The sequence below is a fragment of the Halichoeres trimaculatus genome, unplaced genomic scaffold (assembly GCF_033239565.1).
Source record: "Halichoeres trimaculatus isolate MK-OKI-2021-1 unplaced genomic scaffold, fHalTri1.1 fHalTri1_scaffold_3, whole genome shotgun sequence".
Taxonomy (NCBI): Eukaryota; Metazoa; Chordata; class Actinopteri; order Labriformes; family Labridae; genus Halichoeres; species Halichoeres trimaculatus.
The window spans coordinates 38,673,479-38,694,098 of record NW_027437181.1 but is presented as its reverse complement, the minus strand read 5'-3'; the positions used below and the strand labels follow the sequence as shown (position 1 = coordinate 38,694,098).

Here is a 20,620-nt window from a genome sequence, read left to right as displayed (position 1 = left end):
TCAATCATTCAGCTCATTTTGCTTTACTCATATAAAAGGTTAGAATTAGAGACAGAAATACAAACTAAAGTTACATTTGAAGAAGTCAGTCACACTGAGGACCAACTTCCCCCTCGCTATGACGCCGAAGTGATCACTTACTTTCTAATAGGAGCTCATGGGGAAACAATTATAATCAGACAGTGACTGACAACATCCTGCTGTATGTTGTTCTCTGCTGAGAAGAAAAAAAAATCTCAAGTTTTCTGTTCTTTGAAGAGGGGGTACTCTGCTCTCCCTTGATTAGTCTGAAAAATAGTGCATCGTCACCAGATCTTCATGAGATCTTGCTGAAATGCTGAGGTCTCCTGACTGGTTCATGACACAGTGTAGGGCCCAGGGCCTCAAACACCAAGGTCTGCCCAGAGCCCTGCCACTGACAGGCCTTCAGAGCGCTGGCCAATCAGAGTGAAGGGGGTTTGTGGAGTGGGGTGTCTTAAAGAGACAGCAGCTCAAATAAAGTGTCAGACAGAGGCTGAAATAAGGGTTTCCAAAAAATTACCAGAGGGGGTGGGGATTATAATCATTTTTCATCATCTAGAGACACTACAAGGGCAACAGAGGGACAGAATAAAGCTAACAATTGATTCTATCTACAACTTCTAATTGCCAATGTTAGCCTTAGGGCTAAAAGATACTGAGACACCTTGTCAGACAAAAGCAATAAGTTATAATTACGCATAACCCCCCCCCCCCCCCCCCCCCCCCCCCCCCCAAAAAAAAAAAAAAAAAAAAAGTAGTTGAATTAGTAACTGAATTACTCTTTCATAAAAGTAATTAGTTACTAGGAAATGTAATTATTGTGCTCCCTTCAATTTTGCTAAAGAACTCAGTTTTTGAGCAGGCTTTGCTCTGGGACTTAATGTTCACATGTACAGTATGATTTTGTCTTTTCCATCCATGATGTTTAAGGGGTGTCCGTTTACTGCCATTCTGAAAATGCCAGTTTTAACCCCACAGACCGCTCAGCACTCGCTCCTATTAAATCTGCAGCTCCTGTTCTGCGTCTGGCTGAGTGAGCCAGGTCAGATAGACCTGCCAACTCTCCTGATTTAGGAGGGATTCTCCCACTTTTTAACCCTGTCTCCTGCTCTACTTCTGATGTTTGATTTCTCCAGATTTCCCCCTTTATTTTTAAGTCTGGTCCTGTCATCTCAAAAATAAATTTTCAAGTCAAAACAAGTCGGCTACTTGTGCCTAGCATTCAAACCTCAAAAAGCATCCACCCCTCTCCCTGGAGTTGGTTTGATCCAAAGACGCTGCAGGAGATCCTCTCTGACTGCAGGTTACACTGACACACACAGGTAGCTGTGCAATATTTGTTGATGTAAAGTTGACTTAAGCATCAGCTCTTTGCTAAAGATGTGTCAACATGATTGTTCTCATCATTACTTGTATGTCTGATGCTTCGCCCCACATTTTATTTGCAGCTCCTCTCTTGTGCCTGGCTGAGTGAGCCAGGTCAGATACAGATTAACACGCCACATTTCACTGTCAGTCTCAGAAACGGCGTTACTACATTTGAAATAGTAATTAATTATATTACTCGTTACTGGAAAAAGTTACGGTGTGAGTATGATGTTAGATTTAACTCCATTATTTCCAACTATGGTTTCCCCTGGGATCATTCAAAAGGACATGGTTTGGTTGTCCTGTTAGTGCTGAGCTCTGAGCCCTGCCTCCGTTTGCTCTGTCTGGAGCAGGACTTAAGTTGTTGCACTGAGAAAGTTCCAATGTTTTGATTTGATTCATCCTTCTTGCCAAGAGATACCCATGGCAAGCAAGCAAGCATGTAAATAGGCCTCCTCATTTGCTCTTGTTGTTATTCAGTCATTATTTCATGCAATCGCCCATTAGAGATCAGCCGTCTCTGGATTCTCACTCAGAGATAAAGCAGCTGCGTGCAGCAGAGACCAGAGAGGAGGTCTGTTTGTTTGTGACTCACCGACAGCAGACATTTCTGGAACAGAAGCTCGGTATGGGCCCTCGATGAACTGCGGCGGGTTGTCGTTAATGTCTTGGACTTTGATGATGAACTCAGACGGCGGCTCCAAGGGCTCATCGGTGTCGGCGTTAACGACCTGGGCTGTTAGCGTGTACTCTGCCTTCTCCTCGCGGTCCAGTCTCTTCATGGCATGGATGTCGCCTGTTAACTCATTGATGGCGAAGATAGTGCCGGCGCCCTCACCCGCGAGGACGTACTTGATGTTCTTGTTGCCCACATCCAAGTCTGTGTGTAGCTGCAATGAGCAGAGAAAGACGAGGCAGAGGAGTTAAAACATGCAGCATGATCATCTCTTTAATCCCACTGAGTAAACACAGAAAGGCGGTTTAAAGCCAATGTAAGATGATATGCTCAGCACATCCTGGATGTTATTGTGGTGTAAATGCAGTAAAATGTTCCATATGTGGGCCTGTATATGTGTGCAATGTGCTGTTTTTGTTGCTGTGAAGCAAAAGAGATCCTAAATGTAGCTCAACAGAGCCTACACTTCACTAAACGAGGCCCACTGGGGACAATAACTGCATAAGCAGCCCGGGAAATGGACCTTAGTCTACACTGTTCCTCGTTATACATCGCAAATACATCACATGAGCTCACATCGTGGGGCTATTGCTCCCTGCAGCCTGAAATCCACAGAACCAAGAAACTAAAAGTGCATCCAGTAACAGTTCCAGGACAGACAGCATCTGAATCCATAGAGAATGAAACGCTGCACATGATGATTCATGTTCACAAATAAACGGCCCCAAAGTTACTGGACGTTCTTGCATGCTCCTCATTATTTTTGTAATTACAGTTTCATTAGTTCACTAAAGCTGCATTACGTGCTAGACTGAGTGGTCGGCTCCCGCTCGCTGCACGAGCTGAGTATAACTAATGAGTCTGACAGTGCTACATAAGGCTGCTGAAACATCTGTGGGCAGAAGAACGGGCCAAAGCCTTCTGCTGTTTCAAGTTAAAAAGGTAAATTGGAAGAGCAGGAGATACAACGGTGCGGAAAGAAGGAGGTCAGAGAACAAAAGAAACAGCAGGGCTTTGACATGAGCGAGGTGGGGAACTTAGCTCGTATTCACACATGCAGAGAAAGAACTTCTTTTACTGTAAGTCACCTTTCATATAAGCCGCTTGATCCCCAAGGTGAGTGACTTTCAGAGGATAACTTTAACAAATCCAGCCCTGTTCAGGGCCCGTTTGTGTTTCTGTTAATGTGCACGCTTCTTAAAAACGCGCCGCCGCGGCATGACCGAGCGAGGGCACGCATCAGAACATCTGTATTCAGCAGCTTTAATTTCATTTCCTGCCACAGTGTTTCAGCAGAGGCTCCTGTGGGAGCGTGGCAGGGTGCACAACAGCAAGGTAAAAATCTGGCGGTGAAAAGACGACCTCTAAACCCCCTGCAATGTTTTTATAAGCCGCCTTTTATGCATACACTGTCTCAGAGGTGTTGTTTGCAGACACTGACAAAGCACATTCGCTTAAATTGTCACACCTTGCACTTTTGTTTTCCTAATTGTGCCATCATTTCACATGAATGATGTAGCTCATTAACACAAATGCCTCGCAACATCCTGCACACTGAGAAACTCTTTAAATGAGCTCAAATTAATGACGGGCTGTCACTGTTTTTTTAAACTATGTGTGACTTCCTGCGTGCAGCGGTATGCCTGCAGCTATATGACTGCATGTGTCGGTGTTTCCTTTGTAGGGGGTCAGATTGGCTGTTTCAACTTGCATATAGGTTTTTATTTTGCCATTTATCAAATGTAATGATAGTGGGTCGTGAGTTCCTCTTCTTTGCCTTCTTCCTGCACAGATGAAGGCCTCTTTCACAGATTTCTGTATAACATCACAGGTAGAGGTAGACATGCGCCCAACACCTCAAGTTCCACAAGGTCAAAATGTCCAACTCCACCTTTCAAGACCATGTGACACGCTTTGCAGCTTTGCAGGCCCACCTCAAGGTCTCCTTTGAAAAAATATGTTTTTTTCTTTATTTATTTATTTTTAAAAAATCAGTTTTAAAAAGGAATTTTACAAAATTCTGTCACCTTACACCCATTTTGTTATTTTGTTTTCTTTGTTTGTTAGATGCCCTGTCTTTATAAAAGAGCCAAGTTTGGCAATCTTTCAGCCTGTTGGTTAAAAAGTTATGACTTATTCAGCCTCATGTTATATTGTAAGGGCTAGAGAATAATTTTGGGAAAGATTGTAGATTTTTGTCTTTTATTTAACTGTGGTTAATGTTGCTGCTCTTACAGCCTATAATACAGGGAACATTGAGGCGTCCTACGTTAGAGCGCTACTCTTTGTCTAATACCAATGAGAGCCATTGCTGTTTGATGCACTAGAATTTGATCAAATGTTAAAGAATCAAAAAGCAACCATATCTGCTTCAAAATATACATAGTTACAGTTCTTTATCTGTATAGTAATAGTTATTTACTCACTTTTGTAATTCAAGGCCCACCTACAATTTAAATCCTGGCTCCGCCCCTGATTTACACGGCCTTTGTTTACAGTTGCTGGGTGGAAAATGTTGCCTTTCCTTCGCTCCTCTTGGTCAAGACTGATAAGTCCTTTAAGCATTTCTCTATCTGTCTTTAAAATGTGTAGTTATTTAAAAAGATGTGATGTTAAAAACATGGGGAAGAAACATCGCCTGGTGTTAGCAGAGGCATCACAACCGAAAAATGCAGCCTTGAAAAAAAAAAAAAAATCTGGATGAGTGTCAGTGATGACTTCAGTTTAGTTTGTCCTTGATTCAGCTGTTTTACTGAACTATCGTCACCTGTCAGTGACAATGATTACATAACAACCCTCTCTCGATTTTTATTGGTTGGTAAGAATGAAGTGGTGATGAGGAGTGTGATTTTCAACAGGAACTATATTGGAAAGGCATGACTTGACCTGGCTTAATTTGATTTAGGATGAGGTTGGAAGGCGGGCCTTCTCCCTCTTTGCAGACAGCTGCTGGTTGCCCACCTGTCAGTCAAATCAGCCATGCCCTTATAAGGTCAAAACTCTTTTAAATTATCAAATGCTGCATGACAAACAGTGGACAAAATAAAAAAAAAGAAGAAGAAGAAGAAGAAGAAGAAAAGAACACAGCCTGTTCAGTGTGTGCTGACATGGATTTAAGCCAATTAGACCAAAGAGTGTTTTGAACCAGGCTGTGAACATGTGTTTTTTACTTGATCAGTGTGTGTGTAGTTTCTGCAATCATCGTCCTGTGGACGCGCTATGAACTGCAGCTTTTAACACTTCCATATTTGCCGCATATTTTAGGGGCCGAAGATTGCCCTTTGGCTTGACACAGAACCTTACTCCCAAAGTAACTGAATTTATTTGTTTGATCAGGACGATTCAGTTTAATGTAGTTTCATACAAGGCATGAATCTGATATGCTGCACAGAGTTTATAGCTGGGGCTAGATTCCAGCCCTTGTCCCTTGTTGGGCCTTTAGGTAACTAGATCATAAAATCTACATTTAGCAGACTTAAAATGGTAAAAAAAAAAAAAGGTTTACAGAACAACAGTGAAAAAAATGTTAATAATAAAAGAAAGAAAAAAAACAGCAAATTTTACAAACCAGTTTGAGCTGAAAAATGGTTACAGCTCTGCTTTGCTGCTTTGCTTTCAGCCAGCACTTGACTTTATCAATGAAGGATTTTAATCTGTGTTTAGTTTGATTTCAGGTGGTAATGAATTTCAGAGTTTACTGCCTTTAACAGAGGACGCTGACTGTCCTAATGTTGACCTACGTTTTCGGATTATACAGTTTCCACTCACTCTGCTTCCTGTTACTCTGCTGCTGCTTTTCTGCCTTGAAACAAACTTGGAAAGAGATCCAGGGGCCAGATTATTAACACATTTAAAAACTAGTTCGAGGAAAGACAGGTGCATGAAGCTCGCAAAGCTCAGCAGATTATATTGTTTACAGCATGTGGCAGTGATGCAAACAGATATATATATTTTTGTCCATTTTTGTTAGGGCTTTATCATACAAGGATGAAAGATTTCTAAAAGTTGAAGATGAACCCTGAGCCCAAACTGTCATACAATATGAGAAATGACAGAAAATCATGAAGTGCATCAATATCTGAGCTGCTTGAGTCGGTATGTACTGCCTTATTACTTTAAAACAATTTAGATCACTCCTTACTGATTTAATGATTTTCTTCACATGATTATCAAGCCTGAGCTGTGGATCTAAAATACCCCCCAAGAATTTGAACTCATCAACTTTTCGTATTTTTTAGTTTCTGTCTTAACTTTCAAGCAAAAATTGTTCCCTCAAGGAAAAGCACATTGACACAGTCTCGTAAGTTATGGTCAAATCATGTTCATAGGTAACCAATAAAAAGACAAGAGGAAGTTATGTACGCTTGATTGACTGATTTTTTTTTTTTTTTTACAAACTTCTAAAAACTAATCTAAGGTTGAGCAGCCCTGCTGGAACAGAAAATAAACAGAAAGTGGAACAGCACTTTACACATAGATTCACCTGAAAATGTAAAAAAAAAAAAGAGAAAAAAAAACACAGTGGAAAACAAAAACAAAAACAAAACAAAAAAAACAAACAAAAAAAATCTGCATTTACATGGTAATGCTAATAGACTGAAAACACTGTAGTAAGCATGCCAGGGCTGTAGTTGGCGATAAAACATTGAGACACTCCTCCACAGACCAGGAGAAGTCTGGCCGGCTGCTAATATGCAAAACTGAAGGGAGGTGCAGAAGTGGTTTACAACAGATGTACATGTTATTGACAGGCAATCAGCAAATTCAGCAGCCTTGGTGCCTGCTTCGTGCATGGCAATCTAAGTTGCAACAATGAAAGTGTAATGTGCAAAGCAAAGCGTGACGTCAGCATTTCCGTTGAAAACCTCAGCTTGCTGTTTGTATGGTATTGGTGGCCTCAGGTACTTTTCAGAAGTTTTTGTTCTAGCAAAAACACATCAATGCTTTTGTGTCTCATCCTAAAACTGTTGTTGTGTAAACAGCCCCTTTGCTTCATTGTGTTTTACTTGTTGGCCCTCAAGTCAAGTTTTTTATTTGTCTTTGGTTATTTTCTTTGGGATCATTACTCGTAAAACATAAAGGGCTCTAATTTCATGGCGCAGTGCAGGGGGCGCAAGCCTGGCGCACCCCGCGCAGTATTAATTTTGTGCAGCGCACCGCCGTGTGCTGCCAATTTGACAATTTAGTAGACCGTCTGCGCAGAGATGGGTGTGACAGTGCGCCAGGGGGAGTTGACGGCGCACCAGGGGGAGGTGTCAGCAGATTCATGTTGGTGCAGTGACAATTTTGTGCCAAAAAAGTGCACTGAATGCTCGCCAGCTCCAACCTGGTCCATCCTCGGCGCAAAGCGGAGCGCACCCTCCACAGCTGTAATTTGGTGACAGGCGCACATGTGCGCACATGTCAACAAAGCCTCAGAGGCAGGTTTCCAGAGTGTCAGACACATTTTAATGCAATAAACAATCACAGTAATCACTATTTAATGTAACTGTCTGAACCAGCATATACATTTGTATCTATATTAACTGTCCCGTCACATCTGATGTCAGATTAAAGCCGTTTGTCATAATGGAAAGTTAACCTGACGGCAGCTGGAAGTTTGATGCACATCTTACAATTAAACAATAAACAGCCTTAACATCTGATACTGAGTATATATCTGGTTCTCTCATTTCATTTAATTCAAAGAAAAGAGGGAGAGAAAAGACAAAGAAAAAAGAGACAAAATAAATGTATGTCACTCAGGATTTACCCATGATTTCCCATATTTCTCTGTTTTAGTGATTATTTTTAACATGATCTAAAAAGATGGAGTACATTATTGTAAGGAGGATGAGGTGGAGACACTGGGAGAGTATACAGTATATCACCAAAGGTTCTGCTATTTGGCGATGACAAACCAGGAGTGCAGGTGGATCAAAAGTATTCTGAATGGATAAGCCAGCTGTGTAACTGTCTCTTCATTTTGTACTCCTATTAATGACAAAGCAACAGATTACATCTGTCCCGGGAGCTGGCCCACACAGTGACGCGCTTCGTGTCCTCCGATGCGCCCCACTCTGACCGTCTCGGCTATCGGGTCTTTCAGGCATGACTTCCGCGGTGCTGTGAATCAGTCAGACCAATCAGAAGCTGCGCCCCGGCCACAGCGCATTTAAAGGCGAGGAGAGGCGCTCATTTGATGAAAACAGCGCTCGGCTGTGTTAAACCCACTCATGGCTTTTCTCCCCCCTCTCTGCCATTTGTGCGGAGGGAGGCCTGGACGCACAGCTCTGCGCTCCTCTGTGCCTTACCTGTGCCTCTCTTGGCACAGCAGGAAACTTGCAAAGTGCGCGGTCATGCCCTGTCCGCGCGGCGAAGGCCGGCGCAGGGCAGGTGCGCCTGCGCTTGCGCCTGGTCTACGAAATTAGAGCCCAAAAGCTTTACAGTACACATACGTTTAAAGTAGTTATGTTTGTTAAGAGAGTTTTAAATTCAGGATAAGTAGCAGGAAAAGACAAGCTACGATTGTTAAACATGTAGGTCCTGTAAAGTTAAGGTTGAAACTTTAAGCACTTTGTCATCACCGAGTAGTTTGAGATAAGAGTGTAAGTGGTGGGGTGTGTGATTGTTTAATTAGTTTATAATAGATAGGATGACGGCAAACAAACTATGAAAAAGGATCTGATGAGAGGAAACAAAAATCGTTACTGATTAATAAACTCTTGTTTATGCAGCTCCAGCTGCTAAAAGGTGTTTGATCTGTAAGGACAAACTAAGAGCATTTCCTACTTATAAAAAAGCAAACAGGGCTTTAAAGCTAATTTAGTTATGCTCATTTTTTTAATCAATACAGATTATTGTGTGGTTCCTGTGGGCTGTGCATGGTACGCTGTGTAAGCAGTGCTCACAGTAGAAAAAGCAAAAAAGAAAACACAACAGGAGCATCATTACCTGAGCCAGATGACAGAACTACACAAAGCTTAGTACCCACACAACATGCTCCCTGCCTTGATTCGTGGCTGTTTTTTCCTTTCTCTAGTGAACAGTTTTACATTTAATTAAGTTACCACTTTGAAGAGCTGTCTGGGCAGCACAGGCCGCAGAGCGTTCAGGCTGACAGGTTAACAAAAGTTGCAGGGGGATGAATAATTTCACCACTTCACATAAAAGGGCACACTCTGTGCTTTCTTTAGAAAAAAAAAAAGAAAAGAAGTCATGAAAGCAATCATCAGTGTGCCGCAGACCTCTACTTAACTGTGCGTACCCTGAAAGTTGAGCTGAGCTGACTGGAGGCAGCTGCAGGTCTTAACACTGATGTCTCATCTAAATGGCCCCGTCGCCCACTTCTTAGACAGCCTTCACACTGGAGTGCACAAACGGTCATCAAAGGGTACACTTACTGAGTGCATGTGTGTGGAAGCAGGGGGTTGTTACCTGGGCAACGTGGCCTGACATAGACCATGACTTCCAGGAAACAGGAAAACAATAAAGAAACGTTCTGGAAACACTGTGATCATGTGCAACAAAGAGGACGGGAGCTCCAGCACATCAGCTCAGACTTTCAGACGCACGGTGCCTTCAAGGCTGCAGAATGAGAGAAAACCTCGAATCCAGCCATCATCATGTGATGCTCAGTTCTCTCGTACCCAAAATAAACAGTGTGCTGCATTATTGCATGAACATAAACAGAATTCATCATAAAGGCGTCACGAGGGAGTGCAGCTGTGTGTGCACACAGGCAGAGTTATTAAACCTCTCTCCTTGGCCCCGGCTCTCTGGCTGCTGAAAAGACAGACTTCCGTTTATTTTAAAGCTGCGGCTCGGAGTGATAGAGGAGGCATCAGCTAAAGGAAGACACACACACATGCACACACGCTTTAACACACACACCTCCATCTCCCATCTCCCATCTCCCAACTCCCAATCATACTCTACATGGGACTTCTCCTGTCAGCGGAGGAGGAAATGTGTCAGTCGCTGCTCAAGATGAGCTTTTATGGCAATCACTTGAACAATCACTGAGTCCTAATGAGGAAGACTCTACAGATTCCCCTCCCACCCTGCCCCTCCGCCTCCAGCCTGGGTGCCACATACTCAAGGAGGGGCCTACAGAGGGAACTAACGATTTTGCTCCTTGCCTGGGTAAATGATAGATAGGACATGTGCTCCTCCTCTGTGTGCACCAGGGACGAGGGAACGAGGAGCTGGAGGGAGGAGACGCTGTCGATGTGATGCAGCTTGTCAGCTTCTGTCTGCTGAAACAGTCTGCACAGTCTGCACAGTACGTCAGGCTGGCTGCTCCAAATCCTACCTCAGTTAGTCCTCTACAAGGGGTCAGAGACTCGGTTTCTGTCTGCTCACTGATGCAGAAGGTATTTTCATTTGTGTTTTCACCAAGGTGTGGGACAGAGAAAGGTCAAAAAAAGAAAAAGTCCCATCAGGTCTGGAGGGTTATCAAAGTTGGGGCTCACTTTGTGCGTTCAAACTTTCAGGTGCTCACAGCCCGTAAAGCTTCTGTAAGGAACTACCTGTTTGTGGTGACTTTGGCACCACTTGTAGACAAAGTGATTCCTTACTCCTTGCTGATCTTGCCCTGAAGATGTGCAAGAAATGCTGTTATTTTTCCAGTAACAGTAATCTAATTTACTACTGTTTCAAAGCTGTTACTGTTACTGACAGTGAAATGAGAAGTGTTACTATATCCTGGCTCGCTCAGCCAGGCACAAGAGAGGAGCTGCAAATAACATGTGGGGAAAAGCATCAGACACACAAGTAATGATGAGAATAATCATGTTAACACGTCTTTAACAAGGAGCTGACGCTAAAGTAAAGTTTTCAGCAACAACTATCACACAGCTACCTGTGTGTGTCTGTGTAACCTGCAGTCAGAGAGGATCTCCTGCAGCGTCTTTGGGTCAAACCAACTCCAGGGAGAGGGGTGGATGCTTTTTGAGGGTTGTATGTAAGCCACAAGTAGTCAACTTGTGTTGATTTGAAAAAAAAAATATTTGAGATGACAGGACTTAGGGGATGCACGGTGGTGCAACGGTTAGCGCTGCAGCCTCACAGCAAGGTCACTGGGTAGATTCCCAGCTTGACCAGAGCAAAACCTGCTCAAAAACGGACTTTTTTTTGCAAAAATTAAAGGTTTTTCATAAAGTAATGCAAGAATTACTAATGTTTATGAAGTTGTAGTTTGGTTACTAATTCAATTACTTTTTGGGGGAAATTAATGAATAACTATAACTTATTACTTCTTTAGAGTAGTTTGCCCAACACTGCAGCTGAGAAAGTCCAATCCTGCTTTCTCTACCCAGACAAATGTGTAAATTGCAAAAATTTAAAGGAGAATGTTCATGCAGTGCTGATACCTGGGTTCAGGCGTTGATACAACTTTCAACGGAGCAACAGTCAGTTGATTTACTCATGGTATAGTTTGCTTCTTTAGGACATTAAGAGGCACTACAGTTTTGAAGCATCAATAAATGATGCCTCCTTTCACACCAAAAGGCAGTGTCTTGTAATCAAATAGCTGTAGTTAATCTTTTGAGTAGTGTGTACAGTAATAAAAGCTCTTTTCATTAAAAGCTTCCTCCAAACACAGTGCATCACTTTGTTTTGAGCATTGTGTAGCTGCTAAGTGGAGGCATGCTTCGAACATTGTACAGTCAGATGGTTGGAGCCATCTGGGGATCAGGGCTCTCCAAAGGGTCATGACACGACTTCAAACTGTTGTGATTCATTATAAAGCATCATGGGTAATAGAAGTGTTCTGGAAACAGCCTCTGAAAATCACTTACTCTTTAGTTTCTATGGCTTTCTGCAAGTCAGTATACTCTACAGGTCTTCCCTCTTTCAAACTCTATCAGTCATTCAAATCAGACCAAAACATAAAAACATCAAATAGCTGTCCAACACATCCACGGATACGGAGCCAACACGATGACTCTAATATTTGGTTTTGAGAACAAGACTTGGCATTGAAAACATATTTTGAAACTGAAAAAGAAACATTAGTATCAAAAAATGTGTATCATAAAATAGATAAAGAACTGAAAAATCAATGGTGTCAAAACAGGTAATGTTTTTCTTCTTTTACGTCTTTTTTTAGCTTCAACTTTCTGTCACTCTTTTAGCGTGAAGGGGAGGGTTTGAGAAGAAGGGCCAGGAGGCATGATTTGCACATTGATTCTATGCTAGGCACCATACTGTTGGTTGTGGCTGCCTGCTGCAGCAGCTCTGTCTTCTCTTTTTCATCATCTTTGTATTTGGAGTGGGTCTTTTCTTTGTATGGTTTGTTTTCTGGTCGTAGACACCAAACTGGTTTTGTCTTCAGTGATATTTTTACTACGTTTGCTCCTGTGTTAGTGTGAAGCTCCTACAAACCATCCATTCTAACCATGGCTGCATTGTTTAGATGTGAAATCAGCTGTTAGCAGTCTGTAGCATGTCAATGCTAACTGGTGCAAAGCCTGATGTCCCCCCACAAGGTGAGGATGAGGAGGTGAGGACGAAGTGCTGGTTCTCAGGTGTGAGCTAAGAAGTCATTGACCTGTCCTTCCATCCATCATTATCTGAAACATAAGATCTATGTCCAATAAGATGAAAAGCTAGCTGTGCTAACCCAGCAACAAAGGGAATACCAGAAGGCAGAGTAGTGTCATGCTATTTACAGACATGGCTAACAGAGCTAACATCAGACACCAACGCCACCTACAAGACTTTGAGTATGAGACATCCACAAGTTCACCTAATGCTCGAAAACCACAATTCAGTCTGTTTGTTTCTGCTGTTGTTGATTGAGAAATTAATTAGATTAAAGTTAGCTTTAAAATGATGTAATGATTCTCCTCCTCTTCAGATTTTTTTGCAGTTATTGGTTTCTGCTACTGATGTGCCTGTACTGAAAATTGATGCTGTTGAATATTTAGAGTTAATACCTCTTTGAGGCCTTGTGCTGCAGAAATGACATCTGCTTCAAACTTCTGGAGAAATAAAATAAATCACAGAGCTGTACTCTTTCTTAACCACGATCAGCCACAGGTTAGCTAGCTACCACCTGTAAGGTATGAGATTAGCTAACAACAGCTTACTTGTTTTAGCTCTGCTAATCCACTGTTACAATGAATATCTCCTATCTTGCTTCACAAAATCTGTTCCTACATTTTCCTTGTTTTTATTTAAAGATCAATAAACTCTAAAATATAAATTTTACCCACTTGCTGCAGAAATCTACTGCAAATTTAAGGCTACTACTTGTAGATGTTGAAACACGGGACACTTTAAGAGGGTCAGGAAGGGATCACAGGCAATCTATTCGAAGTAGAGTTCACAGTGGCTCCATCTGGACACACATGCATCTTCCCTGCAAGCTGGACAAATCCTTTGAGCCAAAAAGCCATCAGTTTCATAAAACAGCTCCCTGTGATACTTGTAAAATCTATTTACGTATTGCCATAGTCCTTTTTAAAGGTAGTTATTTATTAATTATTAATTAGTGTGTTGTTATTGTCTTTGTGATGGTTGTGTTTTACTTCCTCAGGGATGATAACGATGTCTTAATAACACCAGCAGCACCTGCGTAACGTCCTCTCCTCTGGAGCCTTTTTGTTGGCATGGTCTATTCACTTAACCTGTTTAATCTCAAAGCCCATCCTCTGTACTTTTCATCCCACTCTCATTCCACTCAAACACAGGGGGTATAAATCATTGCTGCAGACATTTCCATCTTGTGTCCAGAAGACTTGTACTTCCAACTCACCTAGACAATGAATTTCAATTTCAATAAAAGTATTAGTATTAAGAGTGGAAATATTATTTTATTACAGGTCAAAGTATTGGGATATATTGCTTTATTTATTTTTTTTTTTTTTTACAGATCTAGTCAGTATTGAAAAATCATCCAGGTTGCCAAACTGAAGTTTTAACCAATCCAAACAGAACGCTAACGTTTTTACATTGGCGCCAACAGAAAGGGAAGAAATATGCTTGAACTCCTGAGCAGATTGATGTGACGCGTGTGACCTGGTGAGTTTCAGCCTATCACAATTAAAATACATCTGGGAAAACAATATAGGAATATCAAGAGTAATCTTTTTGCATAAATATCTAAATCTGAGAAGTGACAACAGGCACGATTATCCATCGGAGAAAAGCAAAAAACACACACCATGTCAAACGTGTAAATATTTGTTTTAAGAGCTAAAGGAGTGTCTGAAATCTATGTTTGAGTGAGAATCCAAGGAATTGCTGATATTGTGGCATGTCATATTACTCCATGTGTTAAATTATGCAGACAGGCACAGATGCAGCTTGTAAACACACTCTATAATGCATCGCCGATTTGACTGTAAATGTCATGTTTGGTGCAATGATGCTGAGGCGTTGATGGGATGTTTAGCCAGGGCTGCATGACCAGACCAGGTGCTCCCACCATGGGAGGAAATGTCATGTTAAATATGTAGGAGATTGCATGTTGTTATGTAAAATGTATGGAAGCCCCGAGGCCATGCGTGGTGTGGACTAGTTTACATAGCACCTTTTGTTAGAGCCAGATGTTAACCTTTTTTTAATCTGCTTAGCCAATTACTGTGGCTTACCTCTCCTCAGCTGGTCAATGCAACCAGGAAGAATCTGAAGGATCCACAATGAGGCTAAATGCTGCACCGCGGGATGAGGGGAGGCTAATTCATTGCCAGAACTGGTAAAATTAGAGCTTCCATTTTTTCCATCTGCACAGCCTCAGGCTGCTGCAGCCTAAATAGTTACTCCTGATAGATCCTGTTCAAACATGTCTGCAAATTAATCGCAGCTTCCTCCCATTTGTTGGATTTTCGACTCTGTTAATTACACCTACATGAATAATCTCTAATTCTAAATATTGCAATAACATTTTGAATGTAGCGAACAGATGGTGCAATGCATGATATATGATACACTTAGCTATTCTTGGGAACATTTTCCCTCCAGTCTGTCTCATGGCACATAGTGTTTTATCAAATTGGACAGAAAAGTTCCCTTCTGGTGTGAGCCACAACAGACATGATTAGAGGAAACCACATAGTAAGCGCTCTCTGGATTGTAACATTGGAAATGAAAAGTTTCATTCAGAAAGATTGCGGCAGGAAATTCGAGAAGCTTTTCTGCAGAATAAAACTCTCTAAGTGGCGGGTCATCCAGTGTTTGTATTTTTTTTTTTTTTTCCTGCAGACGCCTCAAGGAAATAAAGGCACAGGGAGCCGTGTGCATCTGTTGCAATATACAAATAATCAATAGTGCTCTTCTGAGAGGTCAAACACAGCATTCACAGGGGCAAAGAGAAGGAAAGAGCACCTTGCATGTTTTCCTGTTCATTCGTTATCACCGCAGACACTCTTCCATTATTGAGACAATAGGAAGGAGATGGTGTCAAGACCCACGCACAAGCAAAGGTGACCGACTGTAATTGAAGCCAGCTCCACTCTCAAAAGGTATAGTAATTACAATCAGCACAGAGTTCCTGGTGTTACGCCGTCTCCACATGCTGTTTTATTGTTCTTTTTATGGAACAGAGGGCTGCAGCGTCGGCTAGCTTTTCCCCTCACACTTCAGTTCTGTTTTATTTTCCTCTTTGGACGTCATGAGTTAATGTGACAAACAAACAAACAAAAAACCACGACAAGTTGTCCAGGATTTGTGTTCAATCAGCACCAAGGTCAATCACAGCTAATGTTTTCGTTGTCCATCCCTACTCTTTGAGCAATGGCACATGTGCTGCAGTCGCTCGCCAGCGGCGTTATTGTTTGTGGAGAATAAGTCAAAGTCAAAGCGGCTACCTTCAGTACAAGAAAGCGACGCAATTAGATTTAGCCACCCATGAAAGGCTTTTGTTTGTGCGTGTGGATGCATGGGAGGATGCATTTTAATCATAGCAGGGTACAGTGTCACCGCCGAGAGAGGGAGAGTGGAAAATAAAAACAATCCTGCATAATGCATCCAGGCTGCCGGCTACAGCCGCTCTCACTGCAAGAATGACCTATTGTATAAATGCTATGTTCAGTATGGATCTGCACTGCCTGCTCATTACATGCTGTTGTTACAACAAGGGAGCGCCAGACAATCAGTCTGCTCAGTGCTGTGTGCTCCATGAACCCTCAACGCCGGAGAAACAAAGGGAAATAATAAAAATGGCTCCCCGTTCATGGGAGTGTGTCCAAACTGTGGCAACTTCACGCCCTCTGCAGATCATTGCAGAGCTCTGAAACCAGAGTTCAGCCTGCAAGAAGATGAAAATCTGCAATTTAAGCCAAACCCACAGAAAAGAAAAACAGCTCTAAACAATAAAGAGACAGAGGCATAAAAGAGTGTAAATGAGCTGAGCTACGGGGGCTGAGGCGCTCACGCTGAGTGTTAAATAGGGGGAGATTTTTTAGCATTAACCTCCACTACTGTCATTACCCTACCTGTGGGCCCAGAACTCATCGGTACGCTCAGCATGCTGGAGGTGGGTGCATGTGGAGGAGTGCTAAACAAAACAAGCTTAATCAAGGAGCACAACAGTTTTCTCTTTCTTCTGTGCGTCTGACCTAATCAAATCAACCAATGAGATTGATTTCACGAGGTGCAGATGGATCCCGTAGCAAGTCTAATTCAATGTGCCGGCTCTCCACGATGATGTGTGTTTTCTCGGTCCAGATGGTGCCGCTCGGGTTTGTAATTCATATTTCAACATTTCACTCCCCCCTCTCCCCTCCTCCTGCCCTCCTTCTTCCACTCTCACAGGCTCATTTTTTCGCTTGTAGTTTAGGCAGCACAGAAATGAGTGTTGATGTGGCTATAAGAATCACAAACTCATCTGTCAAACATGTGATCCTGTGATCTTGTTAACTGTCACCAGCAACACATGCAGCCTGCTGGGTTTCATGGAGGATTGCTGCTCGTGTTCGTGAAGGGTGAAAACATGGATGAGGTACACGACTGGGCTAAAATGCTCCTTCATTAACTTTGACATATTTTATTTTTTGCTCATTTACCAATCAACCAGCAGTGACTGGAGAAAAGTCACCTCAAAGAGGCTTCTCTCCTAAGAACTGCTCTGAGCAGGGCCTGGTTCTGACTCAGCGCTGTTAACACAGTGCTTAATTTAAAGCTCCACAGAGGCTCTGATGTTTTATCTGATTTAAAAGACAAATTCTTCAATCTTTGATGTGAGTTTGACAGGTTGTGAGGATGCTGGGGTTGTTTTCTGAGTTAAGAGGGTAATAAATAATAGCATACAGCAGGATCTGGATGTTTTTCAAAGTCAAAAACAAAAACCTCAAATTCAGGACAGTCTCTGAGAGCAACAGCACCATGCTGAGAAAGACTCCAGGAAAAAAAATATCAGTGATTAAAAATACACAGAGTCTAACTATTTAATCTTCAAAAAGCATCAGTATAATAATATATCCTCACAAAGATACTTTAATGGTAATGTTAACATGATCTGAGGTTTGTGCCTCTAGAAACTGAATTTGAATGAATGTATTTAATTTGAAAAGCATGATCTGTAATTTAATCATTATTTAAAAATAATTTATTTGCTTTGAATTTTTATTTAACCTAATTGAAAATCCAACATACCCCCAGTTCAGCACCACTGTCTAATGCCACTGTTAAGTCCTATACTGAAGTCCAGTGAAGCACAAAGGACCACATCAAAGGTTTCTAAACACTGAGAATGGAGCACCACAGGGCTCGGATTTGGGGCCTAAACTTTTTGATTTATAAACCAATGACTTAGGTGAAGTTTCTAAGTTACTTAAGTTTGTTTTATTTTCTGATAAGACAAACTTAGAAACTCTTAACAGGAAGTGTTGAAAATGAAATAATCTCGTTAAAAGTAGGGTTTGATGAAAATAAGTAATCCCTAAATTTTAATTGAACGAGGTTTATGAAATTTGCAGGCCACAAATGAATGATTTTGTTGTCATCACTGTTGCTGTCCATAGATGAAGATTATATTGATATAGGGTCGGATTTATTTATTTATTTATTTATTTATTTATTTATTTATTTAATTGTATTTTATTTTATTTATTTATTTATTTATTTATTTATTTATTTATTTATTTATTTTTTGGGGGGGGGATTGATTGTTGGTTAGCTTGGAAATCATAGATTTCATGTAAAAAAACAACAACAAATAAAAAAAACAACAACAACAACAAAGAAAACAAGCAGAGTTCTTTTGTCCTTCTCACTTCTCACTCTGTCTCATTTAGTAATAGAAAATAGTAATTGCTTTGAAGTGTGGGGTAAAGTCCACCATAGAGAGCACACTGACAAACTGTTTTTAATGTCAGGTTTAATGAAACTGAAAGATTTAATTGAGTTACATACACATCTTGTTATGTTCAGAGAAAAGAGTGAAGTATTTCCAGAAAGTTTGCAGAAGATGCCACGCTGAACTAAAAAATGAGTCTAAATTGTGCAAACTGAAATGAACTTTTTTTTTTTTTTTTTTAATTTAAGGTATATAGAGAATTGGATTTTCAAGCAGTCAAAAAATACAGTTTCATAATAAACTTTTTCAGTTTCAAAACTTATTTAATTTTTAAATAGTGATTTTGAAATTCATGCTAATAATAATAATAATAAGGGCTGGGACAATATGCTTTTTTCTTGATTTGGTTCTACAATTTTCGGGGTGCTGATTCAATTTGAAATGCAATTATTCATATTAAATCTGGGCAGTAAAGATGTTTATCTCTGCTGTAAAAATGCAGTTTTGTCTTGGTGTGTATGTGGTTTTTGGTCTTTCTGGACACCAATGGACTGTGGTTTTTAACCCTTTCTGTGTCATAGCTGGAGGTTGCTGCTTGATGTCTTCATATCTGATGCTGTTCATTTGCTTTCCTGGTCATTTGTGTGAGCAGGAAGTGTTCAGTTTGTCTTCTTTGGTGTGTATTAGCTCCCTGAAGTGAAGTCAAAGTTGAAGTTATTCAAACTGTAGAGTTGGGAGAATGAAATACTGATGGTAAAGTAAGGTCCAGCTTTAATGAAACTGCTTGGTCCGTAACCTTGTGCACTCTCAACCTTTTAAAACTTAAATACACGTCATGTTGAATCAAAGACTGTGGCAGATGTCAGACTATGGATTATATAATCTCCTTTGAATCTGGCATATATTCAGCTTCATAAAGTAACAAAGGGAAATTGCATAGAATTAGTGGTCCCCCCCTGCAGGGGTGAAGACGTATGGTTCAGATTGTCTTACATTCAAAACAGCATGTTTCAAGCAGGGCCTCTTCTATAGAACATATAGATGTGCTCAAATTTCCATAATTGGAAGGCATGCAGTGCTGGAGCCAATCTTTGGGACTTATTCCTGTGGAAAAATGCAGATGTACTCCGCAGTGCCTGTTTGAGCTGTCAGAGTCATTGTTCTCAACCTGAGCAGCCGTGCAAATTAGCCACTTTCAATGGCAACTGCCACCACTGGAGAGGAAATGCATTGCTGGGGATGGAAATTCCTGCAGGTACCCACTAAGTTTTCTGTATAGGGACTTGAATAATGGGCCCTGACAGCTTCTGCTAAGCACCTTTGTTCGTCTTGTAGTGCGTCTCTGGTGTTGGTCCTTTTCTTGGCGGGGCACAGCAGGCTGCAGCATTATCATGTCAGCTGTTAATGTGCAATGAATGCAGGTGATATGGAACAGATCTGTTACTTCAAACCGGCTGCAGCACGTATGGAAAAGAAAAAGTAAAAATGAACCTGACCTGTTTTTGTAAGACATCTAAGAGAAGGAGCACTGACTCATCTCCAGCTGGATCAATATGACATCATTTGGTACAAAGGTAGATTATTCCAGCTCAACCCCGGGAAAAGAGACAAAGACTCAGCGTGTGTCTGCTGTACTTTTTCACTTTCACAGCCATCGTGTCTCCACAGGATTCCTCCTATATGAATCAGGTATTGGAAAGCAGTATTTGCTCAGGCCAAAAGACAAAGGCTGTATAAATGGGGGGCTTCATTGGCTTTATTAATAATCATCTGTGGCTTCTCCTTTGAGAGGCCTGTGATATCGAGTATCATTAGACATGCAAATAACAGCTCCATTTTCCCGTCCCTGGGATTAGGAAGGAAAGAGAGAAAAATGACGAAGAAGCATGGCTGTGGCAGAAACAATTAAGCCGTCCTCTTCACGGAAGCACTTGGCAGACTGCTTCAGACTGGTAAGGGGCGGGGGGGACAGGGGGGTCCTCTTGGCTCGGCGGTGTCGTCAACACGCTTGTCAGAGCGAGTGTGCAATTGCATGGAGCATCGCTTTAAGATGTCACATCACCTTGGAGTGGACGACAGCTATAAGAAGGAAACCTACTCCTGCATGTCATGATGCCGCTACACGTGTCCTGCACGCAGTCTGGGGCATTTTGAGGGTGAGGAGAAGTGAGGGAGAACAAAGGAGCTAGAAGGGGGAAGAAGATGAAGAGGAGCCACACTGTAAAATGTCATTTTTTGACTTAACTTGAAAAAACTTAAGAAAATTGATCACCTCAAAACTTCCAAGTAAAGTCGATGTATTTGAAGTTGTTAAAGCTAAAGAACTGTGT

At 41.5% G+C, this 20,620-nt stretch overlaps 1 protein-coding gene across 2 annotated transcripts in view; it reads right to left on the bottom strand.

The window, feature by feature from the left end:
• Positions 1-20,620, bottom strand: part of cdh8 (cadherin 8) — a 172,581-nt gene that overhangs the window by 105,377 nt on the left and 46,584 nt on the right. For both annotated transcript variants that reach the window (XM_074666074.1, XM_074666073.1), the window contains exon 3: positions 1,985-2,279. In XM_074666074.1, coding sequence (XP_074522175.1) covers positions 1,985-2,279 — 295 coding nt within the window. The remainder of the gene's footprint in view (positions 1-1,984; positions 2,280-20,620) is intronic.